The sequence below is a fragment of the Salmo trutta genome, chromosome 5 (genome assembly GCF_901001165.1).
Source record: "Salmo trutta chromosome 5, fSalTru1.1, whole genome shotgun sequence".
In the NCBI taxonomy this organism is placed as follows: domain Eukaryota; kingdom Metazoa; phylum Chordata; class Actinopteri; order Salmoniformes; family Salmonidae; genus Salmo; species Salmo trutta.
In genome coordinates this window covers 28566590-28585226 of record NC_042961.1, presented here as the reverse complement: position 1 = coordinate 28585226, position 18637 = coordinate 28566590, and the positions used below count along the sequence as shown (strand labels likewise).

Below are 18637 nucleotides of genomic sequence, written 5' to 3'. Positions count from 1 at the left end.
GCCCCCCCCAGTTGAAATGGTCTAGAACCGCCACTGCCACCACCTGAAGTGTAAAGAATATATTGAGCGGTGGCATTGTTTTCCTTACGATATTTGGCAGCTACTTTTTACAGTCAAGCTTTTATTATTTTTGTACTTTGTAACATGTAAGAGACATACTCAGCAAAGAGCAGGTGATGGTTTTCTAAATGAAATTGAAAACGTTATACGTTGTGCAAACATAAAGCCTTAACCGCGTTCAATGAGCTTTCATTGGAGCAAATGTCACTTTTTTTTCTTCCTTTTCAGCAGTTTGACGCGTTTGTTCATGTTTCCTTGGTAGTATGAGCTATTTGGTCGATGTGACTGATTTGCTCCTATTCACTCTCCTGAGAAATGTCCAGCCCTAACACTGAGACCCTGCAGAGCTATACAAGTGTTCTGGGATAAGTTTAATATGAGCCAAATTTAGTCTTTTAAGCACCTAATTTGAATCAAATTCAAATATTTGTTTTGTTTTGAGATTGATCTTGGTAGTAAAAAAGCTCAAATGTTTATTCATAGTAGGCCTTTTCCTAATTTTCATGAGAACACCACAGAAGTCGTCTAATTAATCACAAGGTGTGACGACACACTTGTGTAGAAAATGGATATAGATATGAGAGTTGCATGCTATTTGACATTTGATGGCCAAGTTTAGTTTGAGAAGACCACTACAGGTAAGTGCATGCAGTTCAGATACTGCAGCAGCGCCATTGGAGCTGGTTTTACACAAATGGAGGGACAACATTTACATGAATGAACTAAGATGATTACAATTACATTTAAGAGTTCTTATAATCAGTATGCTGTGTCAGTCAGCTTTTGTTATGCTCTGCAGTGTTTATTTTTTTAAAACATTTATTTTTCATGTTTTCTTTAAAAATGTATCTGCTATATTTATATTTGGTCTAATAACACCATACACCAACAAATAGGCCATAATATAGCACATAGTCTCATTTGAGGTTACCCTTTATGTAAATATGACTGCCTGTATTTAATTGATAATGTATACTGTGTTTACAGTATAGCCCTAGGCCTATGTTTTTAAAGTTCTTATGCCTGCAAAAGTCACACAGAAAGAGTTGTGTTTTTGTCTAAAATTACTAATAAAAATTCGGTCAAAATGGCATGTGTCTGAAACTATTATTGTCAAAATAATGTAATTCTAATCTTGGGCTGCGTTCATTGCGTTGTGGAACGTTCAATTGAACGCAACGGTGCTGTACTGAACGACCAGTTGAATAACGGGAAGGGTTTGGGGAACGCTGTCAGCACGACCACTGTCCTTTAAAACGTCAGTCGTTGCATCAAGCCACACCAGAGATGCTTTTGAGCGCGGCACTTGAGAAGAGATTGTGTGACGATTCGTTTAGTAACCGCGTGACGCACCATGACAACTAGAAAGGAAAGAAAGGGATTTTTTTTACAAAAAAAATTGTGTGTGTATGAAAGTGTGTGAAGCACTCCTTAGCGCCCCCACCCCTCTCTCCCCGCACAGTTGTGACCTATAATTTTAATGAATGTTTTTTTTATGAGTTTCACAACAAACTCATGTCGGGAAAATAAAAAGGGGAAACTAATCTACGCCTGTTCTGATAAAAACCTTAGGGCATTTAGCCTCGGGGATGCCTTGCTTGACCACACCCTCCTTCCTTGTTCCTGGCCTGCCCTGCCCTGCCCTGCCCTGCCTCTTCCACCAATTTATTTGTTTGTTTTTTTTTGGACAGAAAAGGGCAGAAGCTCTGAGCTGTCCGATCAGGTCCATTATCTATTGCTCATTGCATGATTTTAACTACATTGCCCTTCTGCCCCAGTTCAGGCTCTGCCTAAAAGAAAATGCCGCAAAGTGTCGTAAAACAGTTCTCCATGCAGCAGCTAGCCTACACGGTGCAAAGGGATGGTGCTCTAAAAACACTCATTTTCAAATCGAACTTCAAATTAATGAAGATTTTCCTCAAACAACTTGCAAGGCTAAAGCATGGAGGACATGGAAGACGACTGTTTTGTTCTAAATGACGACTACAACCATAACTACTGTGCCAATGGACAAGTCCTCTATCTCAGGAACGAACTGTCAGATGTACCCCAGCCCCTATCTATCTCGCCGGGTCTAGCCACGCGAGATGTAGCTGCGCAGGAGAACCACTCAAAGGTTTGTTCCAGTTCCAGCAGCGGTTTAAAGTTCATGGATTCAGACTCGAGCAGCATGAGCAGTGACACCAGCGAGACTGACAGCCCATCGTCGGCTTCCATCGCAGGGAAACTGACCCTGAACTCAGCCTCAAAGTTTCGTAAGTTGAAAGCATCAGCATTAAAAGCACTAATTATGACAGCCTAATGTTTATGTTTAGCATGTTTTGGACTGGCATGGGATGGGGATGTAGCTTGCCATACAATTAAGTTATTGCCATTGCATTGCCTTTGGCCTACACGTCAGTGGAGTAGTTTGGCTACTGTCAGGGCCTGATATTCACTTTTTTAGCCACTTGTCCTGATTTTTATAGGTGTCCAAAGCTCAAGTCACTTGTACCCCACCAAAAAAAGGTCTGTAACACCATGGTCCAAAAAGGTGACATTGTGTTGTATGAGCTCTCCTTGACTCTCCAGGAGGAGGGTTCGCCACCCTGTAAACATTACAATTACAACCAAATACTTGTCTTTAATAAAATAACTAATTCAATGAACCAGAGATCAAATGGCTAAGGTGGGTGAAGTAGCTAACTAAGATGTTTATCTAATTGTAAGGTTAAAATATTCAGTGTTCAGGGGAGATCTTGACAACATAGGAGCAGTGGTGATTTTAGCATGTAAATCTTGGTGGTACATTAATTGAACAACAACGGTGACAAACGGTGCCCACAAACTGTTAGGGCCTACATAAAGCTGTCCTAACAGCAGCCCAAACACCTTAGCACTGTTACACCTGGCTATCAGCGGAGCCTTGTCTGGCAGCAAAACAGTTCATTCAGCCTCATTTAGTGCCTTTAAAAAAAACATAGCTGACTTGCTTAAACAAATGTGGTTTCTACTGACAATTGAGATGTACAAACTATGGCATAAGGGGACTACGAGCAGATAAGAGGCAATCCGTAATTTCGATTAAGACATGATTGATGGAGCTAGGACGGACGTAGTCAATATAACTATTTGTTCGGTACTTTTGAAAAGTACAGCGAAAGAATTCAGAACATGGGCCGTTCTTATGGTATTCTCCCTGTACGCCAAGTTAGAACCGTAGAATAAATAAAGTGGGCATCTAAGCAGACAATGAAAGCTCTTACAATATTCAATGATGACATTTCTCTAAAACAGGCTATAAGCTACAGGCACATGGGCTACTAACAGCTTACTACACAACATACACTTATGTATACTGTAGCTAAGAAAGTTATACTATCTCCCTGGCATATTACATCATTTATACAGCAGAATACAACACATTTTTGGACTCACCTTCTTGTACTGTGCTCACTTGAACAGGAAGCTGGTGCGGCAGTCCTTCATGGTCAAATTGTGTCATCAGACTTTGTCATCAAAGTCTGGCATTCTCTGGATTTATGGTGCTTTCAAGACAACTGGGAACTCTGAAAAAACAAAGTCCAATCATGACGTTAGTGATCTTCAGGTCAGAGCTCTAGAAAGAGGCCAGAGTTCCCGACTTGGAATTCCAAGTTGGATGACCGTTCAAAACGTATTTTCCCAGTCGGAGGTCATTTTTTTTTTACCAGTTCCCAGTTGTCTTGAACTCACTGAAGTCTGATATTTCCAAGTTTCCAGTTGTTTTGAAAGCGGCAGAAGTCATGCTGGATTGGCAGCATTGCCAATGTTGAATGTTTATCCTTTTAAGCTTGGAAAAGCGACCCTTAAACCCAGACTTGGCTCACACATCCACTCCACTGAAAAGCAAGCTAGTGATTGCTTTGCAATGCTTCCAGTTAGCCACTGATTCCTTCCAAACCACTCATTGTTGAATTTGCGATTTCCAACTTGTTGTGTAATGTTTATGTCCAATGCCCAAATATGTTATCTATAATTTCTCTTCATAATTTCTCTTCATATGACAAGGATTTGCTAGTGGATTGTCGTCTTGAATCAGGATGATGACTGCTAGCTAAGATTTTGAAAGTATGATGTTGACTTGATCAGTCCAATCAAAGCTACTGTAGTAGATATAACGTCATTTTATCTGTGGCCACACGTAGTGTCCCCATGAGTGACAGAACACTGAGCCAATCACGGTGCAACTAGAGAACGTTGCCAACCCTTAAGCTCCGTATTTTCCGCTGGCTGCCCCACCACAACAGAAAGCACTGAGCTAGGCTGAAATGACTTACTTTTGGAGCTGCCTTACTCAAGAAAGCAAAAAGGAGACCATGTTTGTATGCGGCTTTATTAACTCAATGATTATAATTTGTTTTACACTGTTTGCAAACTGATGTGACATGTATTAATGCCAAAATAACATGCAAAACAGGCAACCCCTTTCCCCAAAAAATAGCCCCCTCCCCCAAAAAATATTTTGCCCAACAGGATGCTCTCAAATGTGCATCTGTAAAATTTTGAAAAAAACGAGAGCCATGGAGCAGTCAACTTGCGCGATACAGCTATAATCTGCTTGTCCAACAATCATTTTTACTTGCCCTGGGAAGCAGACAAGCGTTAATGACTGTTATGACCTTTTTCACCCTATGGTTGGAAGGTCCTTGTTTGGAATCAGTGGTGGTAGTGGTGCCTGGAGAAGTGAGTATACAAAATTTCACTAACGGCTCACCCGGCGAAGGAAAAGCTCCCTGTGTGAAAAATTCTATGAGCAAAGGTGGAATGTACTCTGAATCACATTTTGGTCTTTCAGTCAGGCCAACCCTAGCCCTCGATCATGACTCTCAGTTCTATTACATTACACATAAGTAATTGGATGAAGACGTCTTCTGTAGGTGGAAGTTTTGTTAAGAGCGCAAAGTTCTGTCTGAACATTAACATGCAACGCGTTTGGTTTTGGAAGCATAAGGACCTTATCTTTAATATCCCCAATAAATGATTTTCTAAAAACAAAAGGTTAAATTCGTACACACCTTTTATAGGGTTATGGTTTCCACATGGTCATATTTCCATGTTACAGCACTTGCTTTCAGAAGACAGTGGACTACCTGTGCTAATTAACTATCTGCCTCTCTGAACACGTATGTAAACGGAAGACAGACGCTACAAAGGGGTTGTCACTGAAAAATACTGTCAGCTGCAACTGTGTTAAAACAGTGTACAGTAAGTGTGCATTTGGCTTTTGTGAAATTCTTTTGATGTGAAATGAAAGTAGAGGGATTTATGTTTTAGAACTGTACAGCAATTGAGAATCGATTCAAGTTTCGATGGTTTCCATAGGCAATTTGCCCTTTAAAGAGATCATTTAAGGTCATTGGACTAAGGAGTAACTTAACGTTAGGCTCCGTTAGTCCAATATTGGGCTAGGCCAATCCAAGCTGTACTGTGCAAGTAGGCTAATACTAGGACTACTATTGAAATGGATGTAATTTGAGTCAGAAATACACAGGTTACAGGTTTTTCCCTTTTTATTTTTATTTTTTAAAGATTTTTGCTCTCAGTCACAAGTGCTCAGGCACCTAGCACTGTTGTTTGGTTAGCATGTTTCTGCAGTGCGCACGAGATGGAGTTCGCAAAACAAATTGTCAGTGGATTGATGCAAATAATCATGATATCATTCTGGTAGGCGTATGCTACATTTGTAGCTAGTTAACATTAAATTGAGAAGGTTTTAAAGAAAGCCTTTCCCTCTGACAGAAGACTGTTATTGCTTATAATTAGCATCACAATTTTTCTTGTTCCTTAATTGTTTGAAACCTGCAGTTTTCACTTCATATTACATGACTTTGGAGAGAAACGGGACAACTTTCTTTCTCCCATAATTACACAATTTTATGGAAAACAACTTACATACAGTGCATTCAGAAAGTATTCAGACCCCTTGACTTTTTCCACATTTTGTTACGTTACAGCCTTATTCTAAAATGGATAAAATAAAAATCCACAACAATCTATACACAATACCCCATAATGACAAAGCGAAAATAGGTTTTTGGGAAATTTTGCAAATGTATTAAAAATGAAAAAACGGAAATATCAGATTTACATAAGTATTCAGACCCTTTGCTATGAGACTCGAAATTGAACTCGGGTGCATCCTGTTTCCATTGATCATCCTTGAGATGTTTTTACAACTTGATTGGAGTCCACCTGTGGTAAATTCAATTGATTGGACATAATTTGAAAGGCACACACCTGTCTATATAAGGTCCCACAGTTGACAGTGCATGTCAGAGCAAAAACCAAGCCATGAGGTTGAAGGAATTGTCCGTAGAGACAGGATTGTGTCGAGGCACAGATCTGGGGAAGGTTACCAAAAAATATCTACAGCTTTGAATGTCCCCAAGAGCACAGTGGTCTCCATCATTCATAAATGAAAGAAGTTTGGAAGAAGACTAGGAAGAAGAGTCTTCCTAGAGCTGGCCGCCCTGCAAAACTGAGCAATCGGGGGAGAAGAGCCTTGGTCAGGGAGGTGATCAAGAGCCTGATGGTCACTCTGCTAGAGCTCCAGAGTTCCTCTGTGGAGATGGGAGAACCTTCCAGAAGGACAACCATCTCTGCAGCACTCCACCAATCAGGCCTTTATGGTAGAGTGGCCAGACAGAAGCCACTCCTCAGGAAAAGGCACATTACAGCCTATTGGAGTTTGCCAAAAGCCACCTAAAGGACTCTGACCATGACAAACAAGATTCTCTGGTCTGTTGAAACCAAGATTGAACTCTGTGGCCTGAATGCCAAGCTTCATGTCTGTAGTAACTAAAGTGTTAAACAAATCAAAATATAGTTTATTCAAAGTAGCCAACCTTTCCCTTGATGACAGCTTTGCACACTCTTGGCATTCTCTCAACCAGCTTCATGAGGTAGTCACCTGGAATGCATTTCAATTAACAGGTGATCCTTGTTAAATGTTAATTTGTGGGATTTCTTTCCTTAATGCGTTTGAGCCAATCAGTTGTGTTGTGACAAGGTAGACGTGGTTTACAGAAGATGGCCCTATTTGGTAAAAGACCAAGTCCATATTATGGCAAGAATAGCTCAAACACATCTCAACATCAACTGTTCAGAGGAGACTGCGTGAATCAGGCTTTCATGGTCAAATTACCGTTAAGAAACCACTACTGAAGGACACCAATAAGAAGAAGAGACTTGCTTGGGCCAAGAAACACAAGCAATGGACCTTAGACCGGTGGAACTCTGTCAATTGGTCTGAGTCCAAATTTTAGATTTTTGGTTCTAACCGCCGTGTCTTTGTTAGACGCAGAGTACAGTAGGTGAACAGATGATCTCTGCATGTGTGGTTCCTACCGTGAAGCGAAGAGGAGGTGTGATTGTGTTGGGGTGCTTTGCTGGTGACACTGTCGGTGATTTATTTAGAATTCAAGGCACACTTAACCAGCATGACTATTACAGCATTCTGCAGTGATAAGCCATCCCATCTGGGTTCTGCTTAGTGGGACTGTCATTTGATTTTTCAACAAGACAATGACCCAAAACACACCGCCAGGCTGTGTAAGGGCTATTTGACCAAGGAGAGTGATGGAGTGCTGCATCAAATGACCTGGTCTCCACAATCACCGAACCTCAACCCAATTGAGATGGTTTTGCATGAGTTGGACCGTGGAGTGAAGGAAAAGCAACCAGCAAGTGCTCAGCATATATGGGAACTCCAAGACTGTTGGAAAAGCATTCCAGGTGAAGCTGGTTGAGAGAATGCCAAGAGTGTGCAAAGCTGACATCAAGGCAAAGGGTGGCTACTTTGAAGAATCTCAAATATAAAATATATTTAGATTTGTTAAACACTTTTTTTTGGTTACTATGTGATTCCATATGTGTTATTTCATAGTTGTGATGTCTTCACTATTATTCTACAATGTAGAAAATAGTAAATATAAAGAAAAAGCCTTTAACGAGTAGGTGTGTCCAAACTTTTGACTAATACTGTATTTTGTCATTATTTATTTTTTTACATTAGCAAACATTTCTAAAAGCCTGTTTTTGCTTTGTCATTGTGAGGTATTGGGTATGATTGAGTTTTTTTTATTTTTTATTCTCTCATCAATCAGTTTTAGAATAGGGCTGTAACGTAACAAATTGTGGAAAAAGTCAAGGGGTCTGAATACTTTCCGAATGCACTGTATGTCCTCCACCATTAGCAACTGTAATTACATTTCTAGGGTAAAGGAGTTGAAATGAAATAGACTGAGAACAGAACTACTGCAATGTTACTCTTGTACTTGCCTGCTCGGTGGGAGTAACACAGCCTTTGGGACGGAAGTAACAGTAACAGTCTTATCTCCATGTTTCTGGTTTGTAATGCTTGTTACTTTCAACAAATGTACTATCAGCCATAATTTCATGTTCGTGTCGATTTGAATAATCAATGCTATAGATTCAAAATATATGAAAATGAACCAATGCTTCAACAACGCAATGTTGCGCAACTACAATATTTTGCATTACAATATTAATCAGACTAAAATGGATCACATTATAGTATTACAGCTATATTAACAATTTTTTATGGGAATGTAGTGATGTTTTTCACAATTTTCAATTACTATTAATGCTTAGCCCTACCAATCATGTGCGCTCTAGCTGTCCTTGTCATGCGCGCTCCTCGTGTCTTGATAGAATAAACATATTTATTCTCTTCGTGAACGGCAAACTCATGCGTATAACATTTCCATGGCTTGACCTAAAGTAATTGACCCCCATAATCATGAAGATATGTATTTTTAACGGCTCAAGTTGTGAAAATAACCTTATCTTTATCCATTGTGTGGTTCAGTAATGAATGCAATGACCGAAGAGGACTATAGAACCACATACTGGCCGAACCTGGAGAAAGCCATTGACCACCTGCTAATACAAAACCCCATGGACCACATCTCCATTTCATATGAGCAGATATACAGGTGAGACTCAAACAGTGTGACTGTGTTGTTTTTCTTATGTAGCTTTGAAAGAAATGAACACATGGAAATGCCATACTCATGTTTGAGACCTTAAAGGGGAGATATTGCAATTGGTCTGTTTCTAATCGTTATTTTCCTTTCCCTATTTCAGTTGTGTGTACAAGTGTGTTTGTCAACAGCACTCTGAGCTACTGTACAAAGACTTGATGCTGAAGATTACTACCCATCTTCAACAAGTCTCTTCTGATCTTCAAGTAAGTGCAAACATAGAACCCGGGTTCTATGTACCATACTGTACCAAAAAGGTTTGCAATGGAAAACAAACAAAAAAAGTTTTTTTTTTTTTCATTGGACAAGTACAGATGGTATCTCCTGTTTCACCCCCAAAAAGTGCGTAATAACCTGATAAGTAAATTAACACTGATATTTTTTTCTCTCTTTATCAGATTAGTCCACCAGGGAATTTCATTGAGAATTTCAACGTTGCTCTGACTCGGTACACAGATGCTCTTCAATGCATAGTTCCCGTATTCATCTACATGGTATGTATCCATATAAGCTTCTTGTCTTTGGAACATGTCTTACATTAGATCACTTTGGGCCAGTTTCCCAGATACAAATTAAGCCTACTCCGTCAATGGTCAGAGCAGACCTTAATCATATACTCCTTTCATACAAGCATGTTTTTCTTCTTCATTTCAAAGAATAAGTTCTACATTGAAACGAAGCTAAACCGAGACCTGCGAGAAGATCTCATGAAGCTTTTTACCGATCATGTTGCAGAAAAACATGTGAACACGTTAATACGTGAGTACAGTGGACTGGTGAACTGACACCACGCCTTGCAATCCAAACCCAAAACTATTTAGCTTATGACTCATCTTTTAAAATTGCGTTGTTGTCGATGATCTTTTCTTTCTTTCTCTGTTTTTCCTTTAGCTCTTCTCCTTGAAGCCCATTCCATGCCTTTTCAAGTCAGACCTTCAACAATGGCCAGTGTGGTCAAAGGCCTGTATACTCTTTGGCCCGGTGAGCGCTTTCTCTGTCTTTTTACAAATGCTACAACACATGCTGCTAACTAAATAGTTACATCCACTTGTAAAATTATGTTTAACTACTGTAACTGTCAAGCACGATTGTAGAAATATGCATTTGAGCACTATTTGGGCGTCTCCCACAATGACTATTGGCTACCTGTTTCAGATTGGGCACATTTAGCCCCAGCTGTCTTCTCTGGATTCATTCCTCAAATCAACCCCCCAACAGTGGAATCCCAGCTCTCTGACTATGCTGCTCGTGATCAGAAACTACAAATGGATCTATCTCTGAATGGTTTTCCCAGGTGTGTTATAAGTCAGAGTTTAGTGAAAACATTTTTTTTTTTACCTCCCACCAGGGTTGTGTTCATTAGGAAAACGTTTTGCAACAGAGAACAAAAATGAGCGTTTCTTATTAGACAAGTTCAGATGGTACATCCCCATTTCGGACCATTTTCTTCCATTGTGCTCCAAATGAACACAGCCCTGGTTTTTGATTAAGCTTTCTTTTGTTTTGCAGAGGTGACCAGTCTCGCAAGAGAGCCAGCGAGGAGTCTGCATAGAGTAAGGATGATGCATACATTGCTTGCTATTGACTTTAAAAATGTAACTTTATTTGCATCATGATTCATAATCAGGCGTATTGAAAAAATATTTACACAAATATGAATAACTGGTTGTTTTTTTTGCAGATGCTCTGACCGTCAGCTACCTGGCTCAACCCAAATTGACAAAACACTGTGAATGACGAAGATTTTTTGATGCTGAGTGAAGTGGGGTGAGCGTAAGCATAGGCTCATTTTTGACCCACGAGAGTTGTAGTGGACACTGTTTCTTTGCCTCTTCTGAAAAGCACAGTGAATTCATGATGGTGCATCGTTGTTCTTTCAGTTTCTGATGATAAATTAATCTTCATTATTGTTGAGATACTACGAGGTTTAATGGGTTTGTTCTTATTTTTCCATTAAAGTGTGCCTTCTGCTCTGCTTTGTTGGGATATTCAAGTTGCCTAACGTGCCATTTTAGGCTCCCGAGTGGCGCAGTGGTCTAAGGCACTGCATGTCAGTGCTAGAGGCGTCACTACAGACCTGGTTTGATTCCAGGCTGTGTCACAACCGGCCGCGATTGGGAGTCCCATAGGGCGGCGCACAATTGGCCCAGCGTCGTCATTGTAAATAAGAATATGTTCTTAACTGACTTGCCTAGTTAAATAAATACAGTAACAATTTTTAAAAAACAGGTGGATGGGCATGAATCCCAGTTTGACCACATATTGTATACTGTGTCAATCATGGGTCGTGTTCATTAGGCCGTGCAGCAAAAAAAAAAAGACAAATATATTTTACAATGGAAAACTAAAAGGATTGTTTCTGATTGGACAAATCTAGGTAGTCCCTCCCTTTTCCATTTTTTTTTTCTTCTTCCTTTTTGTTCCTAATGAACATGGCCCTGATCTCTAACCAGGACCACCTGGATCTCTTATTGATCTGATTGAGTAACTGACAGTCTGCTGCTGCTGCTATTCCTCATTTGTTGTTGTGTAGAACACTTGATTTCTGTCTCTTGTTTAACTAATATTGTGTCCCTTTTGTATCAGTCAGGTCTGTCTTGATTCTCCCCAGTGATTTTTAAGCTAAAGGGGCTTGTCTTGGTAATCTCGGCACACAACTAAATGTCCCACTAGTCGACTTAGCATTTTAAATGTCTATCATGGCAACTTTAAACCAATCCACCTCCAAGTCTTGTTTATCTGGAACTTACAGAATAAAATATGGCGGCATAACATAGGATTTCTTTCTCAATGGGTACAAACAGCAACAATGCATGTTCCGTTACATTTTGAGTAAAATGTAGGTTATAACTGTGAAAAGGTTGTGTAGGTAATTTTTTTAAAGGATTACATTTCGCTTTTATTGAGTTGTTGTCTAACCAAATCCTATTTGCCAAGCATGCTAAAGATGATTCACAATGTTTTTATTCCCTGTTATTAAAAGTTGCATTGTGACTCCAGAAATGACGGCGTCAGTCTCCCCATGTTGCTGCTGTATCTGCATTAGCCTGTGCATTATACCAAGTCACTAAGCCAATTGATTACAATCACATTTTGAAAATGTTGTGAATTTGGTTACAGTGATGATGTCAAATGATGTACAGTAGGTGGATGTCGAATGATCCCTCTGTTCCCTCAAGTTGCCCAGATGATGTAAACGGATCCAGTCACGGTGTGATGATCAATTTGACCTTTGTTACATGTTTATGTCGAATGAAAGTATTTGATACAGCTCTTTGCACTGTTTTAAGTGTAATGTGACGCTCGAGCTTGGTTGTGGTTTGTTTTCCTGTGAGGATGTTGGAGATGACTCACTCATTGTCTTATGTACAGTTTTACTTTCAATAAACAAATCTTGAAAATGATGTATGTTATCACCTGTGGAATCACTGGGGTTTGGCGGGATCTTGTGGGCGGAGTAATGATGCACTAAGGACACCAGGCAGAGGCAGAGCTTCTCTTAAGTTAATTAGTACTGTGAATAAAGGCTTTTCGCTGACGGGCTTAAACAATGCAGGAGAAAGGAGGAAATCAACACCCTCAACACAGAACACTCGGACGTGTGAAGTTAGTGCATTCATTAAGTTGTAATTACTGTCTTTAAGCATTGTTTAAGAGCGAGCACTGAAATAAAGGCATATTGCTGGACCTCTTCTCTGATACTTTATCTTTGTAGCAAGCCCAATTTATAATTTTTTTCGTTTTGTTCATTTAATGCTGAAAAATGCATGTCTGAGTTGAATGATGCAGTATAAATACACTGAGTATACAAAACATTAGGAACACCTGCTCTTTCCATTATATGCGCTGACCAGGTGAATCCAGGTGAACGCTATGATCCCTTATTGATCCCTTATTAAATCCACTTCAATCAGTGCAGATGAAGGGGAGTAGACAGGTTAAAGAAGGATTTTTAAGCCTTGAGACAATTGAGACATGGATTGTATATGTGTGCCACTCAGAGGGTGAATGGGCAAGACAAAAGATTTAAGTGCCTTTGAACGGTGTATGGTAGTAGGTGCCAGGTGCACCAGTTTGAGCGTGTCAAGAACTGCTACGCTGCTGGGTTTTTCACAACAGTTTCCCATGTGTTTCAAGAATGGTCCACCACCCAAATGACATCCAGCCAACTTGACACAACTGTGGGAAGCGTTTGAGTCGATATGGGCCAGCATCCCTGTGGAATGCTTTCGACACCTTGTAAAGTCCTTTCCCCGACAAATTGATGCTGTTCTGAGGGCAAAAGGGGGTGCAACTCAATATTAGGAAGGGTTTTCTAATGTTTTGTAAGCTCAGTGTATATAATCATTAGGTCAGGAAGTCATAGTCAAGATATCAATGTTCATGAGATCAAATATAGAGTGGTGGGGCTCTATGATAAAGCCCGTTCAACTAGTTCACCAAGAGCACTTACTTTTTTGTTAATAAACACCAGTAATCTGCTGGTTAACATTAGTGTGTCGGAGGCTCAACAAGGAGCTTCTAATTCGGTAGAGTGGCTGTGCTTTGACAGACTACTGTATGTGCTGCTGGAGGAGGGATCCCTTTCCAGAACGCCTCCACTGGCCAATGAGCTTAGACGCCACCCAGACACATGGTCCGGGTCACCCCAAAATAACCTGCAACTAGTGCACTCACAAATGTTATTACTTTTGACAGGTTACTGGTGACAGGTTGCCCTAGCTACTCGCCTCCATATTTCCCAGTAAACTCCAAGGTTAACTCTGTCAAGTAATTGGGAAGCCAGCCGGGGCAGCTGCCTCTTGTGTTCACATTTCCCCAGGTGGCCACCACCGGAAGACCAGAATCCCCTCTCTTTGAGCAAAGGTGCGCTCCGAGGATTACCACAAGCTCCAGCCGAGGCCCGCTGGGGGTTTATTTGAAGGTAAAACACCCAACCCCTGTTACCTGTCGTTCATAGCGTCCTATTGACTGTCGTTTGGGTTCATACATCATCCACCAATGAATTGGTGTACAGTAAACTCTCAGCAAGTTTCACATAGACCCTCTTCGTTGGGAAAGCATGGGCTTAAGGCTTATATTATTGATTTTGAAGTGACTGTTATGTTTGAATAATTCTACCATGAACCTGGGTGGGTGTTGTTGCTTTTTCTCAGTGTTCAGTGTCTCCCTCATAAACTCAAACAAAATGATTTGGTTGTGTCATTAGATTTTTGGTAAGTGATCAAATCCTTGTTGAGTGCACAGAACATGAGGATACAATTTTTTTTCTTGATTTTGTTCATGTAAACTGAGCCCTTACTATAATTAGATATGACTTGGGGGGGCTTGGAGGCTGTTTGCAAAGGATTAATGTACACAACAGCTGTGGCTGCAAGTCTGTTGGAAGGGGCATTGCTGCCTCTCTTAATTGCGCAGATTTGAGTGTCAGTAGCATCTGTGTACCCTATCCCGTTTCTGGATTCAATAACTACTTGGAGCTTGTGTCAAAAAGCTTTTTAAAGGCTGGGCATGAAGGAAAATGATGTCTTAAACGCACCGAAAGCAGCTATGCTTATCCAAGTTGGGTGAGATCCAATGTCCATGCATGAAACTAATCTCTGTCTGGGGCCACAAGAGGTTTAAGGTGTTTTGAAATGAAAATGGGATTTTAATAGGTATCAAATGCATTGTGGTTTAGCACTGGGTTGAAACACTTTGGCAGGCTTTTATTATTATTCAAATGGGTGTGATTACTCTAGACTAGAGTCTAGGGTTTGTTTTTCTTCTGGTAATGAATAATGAAACAAGATATTTTGTATGTTATTGAAACAACTAGTCATGTTGACCAATTACACTCACTAGTCAGGTTTGTAGCTGTGCCCTAACTCCAAGCCATGTGGCTGCTTGCTGATTTTGTGAAAGAATTATGACCCCACGAATGTTAAGCCTAGCAAACCGATTCCAAAGAATGACACTGTATGTCAACAGTTTTTGTGGGGGTGGCATTTGTGCATGGGGTACTGTGAATTTCCATTGCAATTGAAAGAGAAAGGTAGTAATGCAGAAGCGCATCCTAAAATAGGAATGTTTTATGGCCAACAAGTGGGGAACACATTGTTATTCCTATTGAGATTACTTCCAAAGTATTCTGTGATCTCACCGACATTTCATTCTTTCTGTCAAATATTGAATTCATGGGAGAAGCATTGACTGAACTAATTTAAATTATACTGTTTCACAGGGGGAACACAAATGTACACTGATACACTAAAATAAACAGTTTAAACCCTTTTATTTCCCCACAGCATGCAAGAGAACAACGTGGACCAGCCTACATCATTATCTCAGCTCTTGAGAGAGAACTACTTGGCCGAAGCACGAGCACACCAGAGACACAGCGAGATGAGTCGTTCCGACTCCTCCTCACGGCGCCTGGTCTACGGGCCCCTCAAAGGCAAGATGGCGGACTCTGCGGGGCTGGACGAGCCGCAAGACCAGCTCCCTGACCTCTCAGCCTTCCTGAGTCAGGAAGAACTGGATAAGAGTGTTAACCTGGCCTGTCAGGCTATCGGACCCGAGGCCCGCGAAGAGAGGTCAGATGTCAATGCCTCCGTCGCCCTCTCTGCCACCTCCGCCGCATCCGACACTCCCAACACCCAGCCTGTTCCGGAATTAAAAGAACCCCTACCAACACACCCGACATTCTTGCCAGAGAGACGGCCATACCCACCTCTGTCCCACCAGGACAATGCTATAAGGACAGACGAACAGATATATCAGCCGTCCCAACCGTCCATCCAGGACAACTCGATGAGGACAGACAGACAGTCGTTCCCACCGTCCATCATCCAAGATATTGCGATGAAGAACAACCGGGAGGATATTAAGAGACCAGGGGCTGGGGGGAGGAACACCCCGGCGTTCGGCCTGGAGAACCAGTCCAAGAAGGAGTTCCTCAACAAGGCAGCGGACTTCATCGAGGAGCTCTCCTCTCTGTTCAAGGCAAACAGCTCCAAAAGGATACGGCCCCGATCGTGCAAAGCTCATAGGAGCAGAGCCAACAAGGGCCAAGCCGATGGGAGCGTTTACTCCCTGAACGCAGACGACAGGGAACGGCCCATTCTTCTCCAAGACTTCGAAATGGAGATGGAGAGGCCTGCTAATCCCTTCTGCATTCAGCCGCCAGAGGTCCAAGGTTTGGACATGGACCCGGGGTATGGGCACGCTGACTTCCCCATGCAGGACTGCAGGACTACTGAGGAGCAGTATGATGACTCTGAGGTGCTGGAGGCGGATGAAGTGGATGAGGCTGAGAGCCCTGCCCTGGTGGAGCCCGCCCTGGTGGAGATCACCCCTGGAGTGTACACAGCCGACCCCATCTGTGAGCCCCCTCACTTCATCCAGAAACTGAAAAGCAGGGAGGTGTCAGAGGGCAGCAAGGTCCAGCTGGACTGCATTGTTCGAGGACTCCCCATGCCCGAAGTCCGGTAAGGCGAAACCAAACGTTCAAGCTCAACTACAATGTTAGTGTTTTTGTAGCCATAGATGCATATCTTCTTCATTTAAAGGATATCGTTTTTTTTTTTTTTTTTACATTTACCTCTATTTTTCAACATACTCTCAAAGTAGTCTATAGGGCCAGGAGAAACTGGCCGTATTTGAACTGTGTTCAAATTTGTTCAAATAGCCATTTCTAACTTCAGCTAACTTTAGCCAATTATATCTGGAGAACAATGTGAGTTACAGTGGCTAAAGTTAGCTTAAGTTAGCAGTGGCTTTTTGTAACAAATCTGAACAGTTGATGAAACTTTATCCTAGCCCCATAGACTACTTTCGAGTTAAGTGGGAAAATATAGATTAGTAAAAATAAAAAAGTGAAAATGTACTGTAAACTCGGGTAGTATTTTGGTAGTAGTACACAAGGTTGTACACAAGGTGGTAGTATACACGTTTTATTGTGATTTATAAGCTAGCTGATTTGAATGCCCCATGCTTTCCCCGGGAGGTGGATCTGAAACGATTCTAAATTTGCCTCATTGAAATGTAATACCATGAGAAGGCAGCCGGTGAGTCAGTGTGGTCAGCAAGCACATATGAGCCTTAAAACAGGCGATTACTCACCACATAGCAGGATCTGAGTACAAATTGGTTATTTTACTGTTGAAGACATAATCTAAATGGACATATGAAAGAAGTACAGGAATCGAGGGTGAGTGAGCAATATGATGTAAAGTGGCCCAATTTTGATATTCAGAATGTTGTTGACATTGTCAGATAGGAACACTCCAGTATTTTTGCTGGAGTACTTATTCAACACATTTTGAAATGTATATATGTATTTTGTTTCAAAGAAAAGAAGGACAATAAGAAAAGCACTTCTTATAGGTATTTTGTCAATTGTAAACTTGAATTTGAATGCAAATATTCAAATATGCCTCCCCACTGGGCACACAACTGGTTGAATCACAATTTCAATGAAATGGTTGAATTTGACGACTGTGCCCAGTGGATCAGGACATCCTTGATACTGAGCTAGTATTTACAGTATACGCTCATTTAAAAATGGCTATTTCTCCAACTTCAACCACTGTTTACAGGTGCCCCTGTTTGTGTATTTTGTTTTATGTCTGGAACATTAGATCATAGCAGTGTTTGTGTGCCAGTATGTGTACGCAGCACTCTAAATGCCAATGGGTTTTATCAGCACATAACAATGTTCTTAAATATCTGAACACAGATTGTGGCCTATTTGCCAAGAAATAACAGAAGAGCGATTCCTGCATTATGGACATTACATTTGCATGCAAAATCACAACTTCAATATCTCACAGAATGGACAAACAAAATATAAATGTGCGTGTCTATGGAATCCTTTGGTGGGAGTAAATTTCCCCAGAAAACAGACTTCTAAGTATTGGCATGTTGTAGAAATGAAGCAAATAAGAAGCATCGTGGATGTTACATGAAATGGTCAAGCTTATTCGGGGAGACTGAGCATATAAGCAAAAGTCTGAATTTGTAAGTCTTAGGTCAAACATGGATAGCCATGTCGAAGGAAAGGTTTGGCTGAACACAAGAACAAAAATGTGGAAAATATTGTTATTTCTATTATTACTTTACAGAGGAAAAAACGACTGTTATGGTTCGTACACCCTCCGCTATGGATGTTACAGAGTCTAAAATAGACATTCAAATCTTAAACATTTATTGATCAAAATCTATCGTTACACATTTGTTGTCATTTGGAATGTTCTTTAAAGGTCAGCAGAAGGTAGAGTACCTTAGGATTACATAATTACAGGTAGCCTGATGGCAGGTAGCCGAGTGGTTAAGAGCGTTGTGCTGGTTTGAATCCACGAGTCGACTAGGTGAAAAATCTATCTGTGCCCTTGTGCAAGGCACTTAACCCTAGTGGGTCTGATAAGAGCATCTGCTGAATGACTAAAATGTAGCCTGCATAGTATACAAGGCCAGTCACCACACCCTGACTGGTAAAACATTTCTTATCTTATATATACACTACAGTTCAAAAGTTTGGGGCCACTTAGAAATGTCCTTGTTTTTGAAAG

General features: G+C 41.0%; 2 protein-coding genes across 6 annotated transcripts in view; both read left to right on the top strand.

Moving 5' to 3' along the window:
* The first annotated feature begins 1888 nt into the window (after positions 1 to 1888).
* On the top strand, positions 1889 to 12490 carry cacul1 (CDK2 associated cullin domain 1). 2 transcript variants are annotated; one of them, XM_029753247.1, is made up of 9 exons: positions 1889 to 2315; positions 8912 to 9038; positions 9190 to 9292; positions 9485 to 9580; positions 9743 to 9845; positions 9978 to 10067; positions 10242 to 10380; positions 10596 to 10639; positions 10768 to 12490. In XM_029753247.1, exons 1-8 carry the CDS (start codon positions 2003 to 2005, stop codon positions 10636 to 10638), a joined length of 1014 nt encoding a protein of 337 aa, XP_029609107.1. In that variant the 5' UTR covers positions 1889 to 2002; the 3' UTR covers position 10639; positions 10768 to 12490. The 2 variants fall into 2 exon arrangements, 1 of the variants encoding a protein (XP_029609107.1); XR_003878270.1 differs by having other exon boundaries at positions 10242 to 10639.
* A 1277-nt stretch (positions 12491 to 13767) lies between these two features.
* The window catches only part of mypn (myopalladin), a 46386-nt gene continuing 41516 nt past the window's right edge, over positions 13768 to 18637 (top strand). For all 4 annotated transcript variants that reach the window (XM_029753243.1, XM_029753242.1, XM_029753244.1 and 1 more), the window contains exons 1-2: positions 13768 to 14010; positions 15374 to 16555. In XM_029753243.1, coding sequence (XP_029609103.1) covers positions 15375 to 16555 — 1181 coding nt within the window. In that variant the 5' untranslated portion in view covers positions 13768 to 14010; position 15374. The remainder of the gene's footprint in view (positions 14011 to 15373; positions 16556 to 18637) is intronic.